At 42.8% G+C, this 8,749-nt stretch overlaps 1 protein-coding gene across 1 annotated transcript; it reads left to right on the top strand.

Annotated features, from left to right (window-relative positions):
* Positions 1-1,371: 1,371 nt before the first annotated feature.
* Positions 1,372-8,157, top strand: LOC139279659 (bone morphogenetic protein 2). Its single transcript, XM_070898800.1, has 4 exons — positions 1,372-1,642; positions 2,847-3,447; positions 7,185-7,286; positions 7,380-8,157. Exons 1-4 carry the CDS (start codon positions 1,372-1,374, stop codon positions 7,528-7,530), a joined length of 1,125 nt encoding a protein of 374 aa, XP_070754901.1. The 3' UTR covers positions 7,531-8,157.
* Positions 8,158-8,749: the final 592 nt, after the last annotated feature.

Here is an 8,749-nt window from a genome sequence, read left to right as displayed (position 1 = left end):
AACATCGTCTCAAGAAGCCGAGCCGCACACCGAACAACGCTCCGAGGCCAACCAGCTGAAAAACCGGAGACCGAAGTAACTGGGAGAGGCAACATTCACTCCAGCTACCCCGTAAACCAACCATCCTAAGGCTAAAAGGAATAACTGTCAAAAAGGGATCGTAAGTATTATCCTGGGGTTTTCTTTTCCCAACTGTCAGCCTAGGTCAGTCAGATAAAAAGGGGGGTGGGGGTGGTGTGAGAACTGTCTTGTAAAGGTAAAATTGTGTAAGGTTTTCGTTGTGTCCTTCTTCCCATAGATTTTCATAGTTTATAAGTGTGTGTCACATATGTGTTTTGAAGAAGTTTATGACCTTGTTGGAAACTTACTATGGTTAAAAAATTGGACTGATCTGTTTTTTTTGTTCCAAGGACCACTTGTCTCTGAGTGTTTTGTTTTCCCTTGTGGAAGCTCATAATCCACCAAAATTCTGAGCTTAGAACCAGTTAGGGGTGCTAGGGCGCTTCGAAATTGCCAGTTTAGTGGTCAGCGAGCCATAAGCTGCTGGACCATCCCCTAGAAGGGACAGAGAGGCCCAATACACCAACAGCCACCAAAGGCCCCCATAATTGGGCAGAGCAAAAACCCCTGCAGCACGATGCATTCGAGCTGCGTCACTGGGAGATACAAAAGTGAATTTGCAACTGTGATTTTCCGTTCAGCAAGCTCCTGATCTCAGATGCCTTGTCACTCAAAGTCACCACGCACAGGCCTGCTATTTCAACATAAGATGGGACCGAGGGGAAATTAAGGAAGGAATCATAGAATTTTACAGCACAGGAGGCCATTCAGCACATTTTACCTGTGCTGGCTCTTTGAAAAATCCAGTTAATCCCACTCTCCGCTCTCTGCGTAGCCCTGCAAATCATCCCAGGTTAGGCTATGAAGAGGCCTTTGGCAGATATCTTGGAGCAGCTAATCCGGCTGCTTTCAGACAGGATGGTATATAACACGGGAAGCCCAAAAAGAACAAAGAAAAACAATATTTTTTAAAAAACGAAGTAAGAATTGAACTGGAAAGGGTTCGTAGTGCTACTTGATCACCCAGGAGTAAAGTTTTTGTGTGTCCATCTCGATTGCTATGTTTTACTGCACTCCAAACATATTTCTTGGTCCCAAGAGGGTTAACTGAAGATTTCCTGTAGTTTCTTAGTGCTACTAATGAGTTTCAAAATCTGCCAAATGGTTCAAGAATTTGCAATTAATAAACAACAGTTTCCTGGCTGGAGTTCATTATTACTCCCTTCAGTTCTTATAGGCTCAGGGCACACACAGCAAGTCAGTCAAGGGTGCACTGCAAAGAACAAAATGAGCTTCGGAAACAGAGTGCCAATGGGACAATTCAGCTTTCTTTCCGGATCTTTGTTGCTCGTCTACTTCTTGGCGTCGGAGGTAACACATTGCTATGCAGACGGTCAAGGGATACAGCAACCGTTCAGTAAGGCCATTTTGGAGATGTTACATATAAACACACTGACATTTCCTCGGCGTACCAAACTTCATCCTTACATGAGACTGATCTATCAGCGACTCAGCTCATCGGAGACCAAGGACTCCACAGTAACGGAGGGCACTCTGGTCCAAAGCTTCAGGAGTATCAGAGGTACGGTGTATTACAAGTTCATTCTGTACACAGCCTGCACGTCTTATTTCAAACTTACTTCAGTCAGACGTACGTTTAGCACTACATTCTCACTTTGTCTTGTTAGTTACTGTGAGTGATCAAGCACGGGTCCAGTTATGTCCAAACAAGGAGGGAGGGAAGGAAAAATTGTAGAGTAAAAATTTGTTTCATGCAAATTACAGGGAAATTCCATTTTTTAAGCACAAAAAATGTCTTTGAATTACCAGGAGCACACTATATTAAAAGCATCTGGAAGTGGAAGATTAAAACTTTTCTTGAATCAGTATTGAAAATAGCAATGGAGTGTTGTTTATGTTGCACAAGAGGAAAATAGCTCACTCTTCATTTGTCAATCACTGAATACTGACTCGAAACCTCAAAAGGTTCTTACAAGCCTGACAAGTGTCCTACTCGGGTATCAGGGCTTCGGTTTAAAGTCTCATCCAAACCACAGCACCTCCGACAATGCAGCCATCCCTCAACACTGCACTGAAGTGCCAGCGTAGATTATGTGTTAAAGTCTCCGGTGGAGGGGTTGCACCCCCGATCTTCTGACTCAGAGATCAGTGTGCTCCCGCTGAGTAGTTAGAAACGTGGAAGGAAAAGACGCTTAGAGGGAACTTTTCGCTGCACATGTAGGCAGTGGGCAAGATTCTCCACCACCAGTCTGTACTCAGATATTCGGCACGCTGGAGCAACAGTAAAATAAATTTAAAATCATAGCTGCCACTCCAGTGATCTTAATGGTAGAACAGGATATCGATCATGAAATGGAGAAGTAGCTGAACAAGTCAAAACAGAAGTGCTGGTGAATATACAGCAAAATATCTATTTAAAAAAAAATCAAGATACAGATAAAACAGTAGTGAAGAGGTTGAAAAGTTTGATCAGATATAGAGACACTTCAGTCCCTTGAATATATTTGATTTTGCTTCTCCTTTTTGCAATAATCCACTGATTTATCTGAAAAATGTGCCTGGGGAGAAGGCCAAGAAAATCAATTCAAATACAAACATTCGGTCATCAACACAATAACAAGAACTACTTACATTTACACAGCACCTTTAATGTAGTAAAACATTCAAAACAGGATGGATAATGAGAAGAGTAGCAAAAGTAAAACTTTTATAAAAGGAATTGGATCGTGGCAAATTTCAATCATTTTTGTCTGTGATTACTTTAGTTCCCGAATATGACAACCCAGGATGGTTATGGTTTAACATTTCCAACCTCAAGCCCTCCATGAAGGCAGCAGAGCTGGTGCTACTGCGGAGAACCCTGCACCCAAAGTCGCTGACAGTCAACGTGACCATACACAATATTGGTTTGGAAGGGAACAACCTCACCATCAGCGACCCGATGGACAAGAAGATTTTGAATCTGAGCGAGCTGCCATCCTCTGGCTACGACACGTTCAATGTGTCCACCATCCTGAGGCAGTGGAGAGTGGACGTGATAGGTTTCCAGTTCCAGTTTACCGACGATAGCGGGAGCCTGGTCTTGCATGATGCTCTGACTCAGAGCCTGTACTGCCTTGACACCAGCTCTCAGGATGAGCCACTGCTTGTCGCCTATCGGCTGGCATTGTCAGAAAAGCGCAAGGCGGCGAGTCCGCGCGGCAGGAGGAACAGCCAGCGGTGCTCCGGGGGTCGCAGGAGGAACCAGTCACCTCGCAGGGATATTCCCGGAGGCTGCAGCCTGCACCAGTGCTATGTGAATTTACAGTCTTCCCAGTTGAATCACTGGATCCTGGAACCGCAGGGTTACTACGCTAACTTCTGCAGGTGAGCACTAACCCAGTACCGGCTCGAGTATGGTCCAAAGTCATTCTTTGGGGTGGGAGTGAGTTCAAGGTGAGCCAATTCACTAGGATTCCTTTTTTTGAGACTTCAACTATGTCAATTTTACCCTTCTTACTTCCCATCCTCCGTCCCCCCCGCCATTTCCACTCATCATCCACCACCTAGGAGTATATTATGGTCTGGGACGTGGATCATACTCTGGAACCAGCTCACAGTGTTATTTGTATTATATTTTATGGAATCACAGACCCATACAGCACAAAATGTCATTGTGCCTGTGCCGGCTCTTTGAAAGAGCGATCCAATTAGTCCCACTACCCTGCTCTTTCCTCGTAGCCCTGCAATCTTGTTTCCTTTTCAAGTATGTATCCAATTCCCTTCGTAAGTAGCTATTGAAACTGCTTCCACCACCCTTTCAGGCAGTGCCTTCCAGATCATAGCTCGCTGCATTAAAAAAATTATCTTCTCCTGCTTCTTTTGTCAATGATCTTAAATCTATACGCTCTGGTTATCGAACCAGTGGAAAGTTTTTCCTTATTTACTCGATCAAATCCCCTCAGAATTTTGAACACCTCTATTAAATCTCCCTTTAACCTTCTCTGCTCTAAGGCCAACAATCTAGGCTCTCCACATAACTGAAGTTCCTCATTCTCCAAATGTTCTCTTCTCCTGAAGGCGTGTTTGCACAGCCTCATCCAAGGGCCAGTGTTCCTGCTGACGCCAGACAGTAAGCGTCAGCAGACTATATGAGTGTTGGGTGAGGCATCCTGAGCGGGAAACGTGGCTGATTTTTGCCCTAGGCTAGTATCATGGCAGATCTACTCCCAATAATGTGCAATAATAAATTCTAGTTCATGATTTTTTTAAAAACTTCAAAACTGACTGCCCTGGTCAATCATCAATGGCATGCTCCGCGACTGTTAACACGGTGCATTATCCTTGCTTAACCTCTACAGTGTTCGATACCATCGATATCACTGTCCCCCTCCACCACCTCTTCTCGTACATTCATCTCAATGGGACCGCCCTTTCCTGAGTCCATTCCTACCTGCCCAGCGCAGCTCCATCCATAGCTCCTCCCCCAACTCCCACATAGTAACCTCCACTTCACAATTCCCCAAGGAGCTATCCTTCAATCCCACAAAAACTAAATTAAACTGAAAACAAATTCACAAAAAATTCTTCAACATATTTTTAACATGCTGAGAGAATCTTTTAAAACAAATTTAAAGCAATTAAAAATATTAAAATGTAAAAACTCTTGAGAAAATTTCAAAAACATTAAGTAGTAAAATTTAGGAGCTTTGCTTCCGGCTTCTCTACATGATTCTGGACTTCAATAATGAAGCCTTCCATGAGCGGGCCCACAAAGTGTCTCTCAGTGAGGTGCTCTGTCCTGCTGCCTGATTGCCACTGGATGGTCAGAGAGGGGAGCGTGGTCCCTGGATGAAACCCCCACCCACTGTTATTTACTTACGGTGGGCGCGAGGATGCAGCAGCCGAAATGTCCACACCCAGCGGGGACAAGGGAAAACGTTGCCGGGATGCTCGGACAGACTATGCCTGGGTTTTATTTTTGCAGCAAATTAGCAGGTGCAATAATGGCCAAGATAAAACATGGCAGAAGGTCACCATCTCAGAGAAAGTGTAGGGGGTGGTCTCAGGGGTCAGGTTCACTTCTGACCTTCTGAGTGGTTCAAATCGCTCCCACTCCCTGGGTTCTAGACTTTGGATTTATTTGGGGATGTGACAAAGTGCAAGAGACAACTGGTTTTGGTGCAAAGAACTTTGATTTTATTGAGGACAAGAAAGTACAATGTCAAAGTTTGCAATCACTAGAATAAAGAACACTTTATCACACGTTCAAAAGGGGTTACAGAAAATAATACACCTCCCACCTCCCAATGCCTAACTCTGACTAGGTTGAACTCCAGGGTAAACAGGGATTATGCTCACCAATCCATTTATTGTCAGTTGGCAGTGGTTCGCGATTTCGGGGTTCACTGGACTCTCTAGGTTCTGCTTGCCGTACCCCGAACATCGCAGAAGACTTCTTACTGTGTAGTCTTTAGTTGGGTGGTGTCCGCTGATGCGGTAGGGTGCGTATTGGACTTATGGGGTGAGTACCCACTTTTCTTCCATCAGCAATATGTTTTAAAGTTCTTTTAGGTAATGTTTCACCTGTTGATAGCTAGGAACAGATTGTAGAGTGGAAACTTTCAAATCTTCGGTTTCTTCTTGAGGAGTTTTGTTCTTGGAGTTTATCGATCGCGGTGGTTTCGATGTTACCACGTTGGCTGTGGTCAGTTTCTGCCGCGATGGCGATGTCCGAAGTTACTGGGCACTGCTTTTCTCTGCCTTGATGATGTTCTTCCTTCTTCTTTGGTAGCAGAGCAGTGTGGCCCAGGAGTGTCGTCAAGGCTGAAGATGTTGGTGCTCAGAAGAGCTGCATCGAAGGCTGTGTAGCAAGCTCTCTGGAAGGCTCGTTAAAGCTGCTGCGGTGGTCTCTCCCTTTTTCCTCTCCTAACTCATTAAAAACAGGGCCCCAGTTATACTTTGGGAGTCATTCTAAACTGCGCGCCAAGTCAGTCTCGATACTTTGTCTTAATTTTGGCGGGCTCATTAATGGTAACCTGTCTCAGATCTGTCGATCTGTTGAATTTGTTTCTTGATCGGGAAAATTAGTTTTGGTATTTGCGATGTCTGCCTAGGCCTGGGTTTTCCATGTGGGCTGGATGGGACATTAACATTATGTATGCACTGGATGGGTTTCCTGCTCAGAGCGATGGCTGGCTACCTCTGGGTTGATTGTTGCTATGTTAATGTCTCCCGGGTAGAAGGGTTTTCGAGTTTACATGATTCTCCAGACAGTTTGTTTCACTTCAATACCCCAGACGGTTTCAATACCCAAAGACTGGCTTCTTTGGAGGATAGTCATCCCTTAGTTTTTCAGCCTTTTCACATGGACCCAATCTGCCTTGTAAAATCCCAAATTTGGTTAAAAGTCGTAGTTTCTTCCATGTGCATTTTAGGATCCCGAACTTTCTGGCTGATAGTTCCAAATCAAATTTTCTTTCCAATGAGTCCAAACATTGGGGGGGTTTCCCCACGGATTTTGCAATCTTACAAAAGAAAGAAAGGACTTGCATTTCTATAGCACCTTCACAACCTCAGGACATCCCAAAGCGCTTTACAACCTTTGCAGGACTTTTGAAGATATAGTCACTGTTGTACTGTAAGGAAACATGGCTGTCAATTTGCACACAGCAAGGTCTCACGAACAGCAATGAGAAAAAACAGATAATGTTTTAGTGCGGGATAAATATTCTTCAAAATTGTGCCATGACATCTTTTGCATCTGTCTGAGAGGGCAGACGGGGCTTCGGTCTAACATTTCATCCAAAACACAGCACCTCCAACAGTGCAACGCTCCCTCAGTCATGCATTATCATCCTAGATTACGTGCTCAAGTTTACGGAGTGAGATTTGATCCCACAACCTTCTGTCGTGGGGGCGAGAGTGCTACTGTTGAGCCACAGCTGACACTGAAAAGCAACACACGAGATACACACCTGAACCCAGCTTCTAGTGCAACCTGAGCTAAGGAAATCTGCACAATAAGATTGCGTCTTTGAAGTCAGTCTACTTTAATGACCCAGACATACACAGCGGTATGATTTACTCCACAGCTGAATTTGCACTTAATATTTTCCCCCCAGAGGTCACTGCTTGAGTGCAATCTCCGACAAGGAGAACATGACAACAAACGGCCCTGCGTGGGAAACAGTAAAACAAAACACAAGCACAAGCACATCACAAAAGTAAGAACACTGGTCAATGTTTTTTCATGCTCTGTTTCCAATTTAAAAAAATAAATAAAAGACCATTAATTTGTCCCATTTCTCTTCCCACAGGTGGTACTGTATCCCACAGAAATATTCTTCAGTCAACATAATGTACATAACAGAGTCTGCAGATATTTTTATTGAGAGTTTGAAAGAGATGAGTATTGAGAGTTGTGCCTGCAAAGAAGATTGCTTCATTCTGAATAAATCAATTCCCTAATTCTCCCTACATTATCCAAATTGTATGTTTTCATATTCCAGAAGAGGATTATAGCACAATCAGAAATGATTGGATAAACCTATAAATAGACGCTGTATTAGGAAGCACTTGGCATAATAATCACACTATTTGCAATACACCTTTATAAATTGAGTAACCAACATAATGAGGGCCAACTGAATACTCTGGTCCAGTGCCACTCCAATGAAACTGGAAATGTAAGAATGACTTCTTCCATGAATTTGCTGGTTTAAGTAAGGTTTTACCATGTTTCAAATTGCATTTTGATTTATTCCTTCGTTGATCAAACACTTAGGACCTCAAAATTATGGAACGACCTCCCTCAGATTTCCTTCTCTCCAACAATCTACAGACTTAAAACTTAAAACTTAAACATCAATTCTTGATTAACATCATTTTCTCTTGTATTCATCTCAAACATGGTGTTCTGCACTATATGACTTGACCCATCATCTAGATTTCTCGCTGAACAAAACAGTGCTATTACTATGTACACTTCCCAGTTCCATCCACTTTAGCTTCCCAAAGGGAATTAGATAGGTTGTACACCCCAAACACCAATACAATCCTGCTTGATTTCTAAAATGTGTATAGATAAATTACATTGCATCCAATTTATTCTTTGTGTTTATATTAAGTGTACCTTAATCAATAGTCCATTTTAACATAATTGTGCAGAACTGTTCTTAAATCTTGAGGCTTTAGGGCTTTAGTGAGCTTCATAATCTAAGCTCCTTTTAGTTTCAAGCCCATTTCTACCAATGATAAAACTCTCACCCAGCAATACTTTAATATTTAGTGCCAATGAAATCTCATGAACTCTGTAAGAACCTTACAGTATAGTATCTACAAACACCATGTAATATAACCTGTAATGTCATAAGCCAAAAAAGTTCACAAACGACTAAATTCAATAAAGAACCTTTTTACAAACAAAACAAAATTATACATCTTGCAATTGGACTTTCATTGTTTTAAGTTGGCTGAGGAGGAGATATCCAAGTATGTCTTTACAAACAAAGAACTTATCTCTATATAGGATCTTCTATGTCCACAGGGCATCTCAAAGCACTGCACAACTAGTGAATAATTTTTGAAGTGCAGTCAGTTGTTATCTCGGCAAATGCAGCAGATCCTTTGTTTACAGCAAGACTCCTACAAATATAATTTTCTGGTGGTGTTGGTTGAGAGATAAATG

The sequence above is a fragment of the Pristiophorus japonicus genome, chromosome 1 (genome assembly GCF_044704955.1).
Source record: "Pristiophorus japonicus isolate sPriJap1 chromosome 1, sPriJap1.hap1, whole genome shotgun sequence".
In the NCBI taxonomy this organism is placed as follows: domain Eukaryota; kingdom Metazoa; phylum Chordata; class Chondrichthyes; family Pristiophoridae; genus Pristiophorus; species Pristiophorus japonicus.
The sequence above is the reverse complement of the archived record's forward strand: the minus strand, read 5'-3'. Positions and strand labels throughout refer to the sequence as shown.

Coding starts and splice junctions, on each gene's coding strand:
- LOC139279659 (XM_070898800.1), top strand. CDS start 1,372: ATGGGACAATTCAGCTTTCTTTCCGGATCTTTGTTGCTCGTCTACTTC. Junction 1,643..2,846: donor AAGCTTCAGGAGTATCAGAG/GTACGGTGTATT, acceptor TGATTACTTTAG/TTCCCGAATATGACAACCCA. Junction 7,287..7,379: donor AGCACAAGCACATCACAAAA/GTAAGAACACTG, acceptor CTCTTCCCACAG/GTGGTACTGTATCCCACAGA.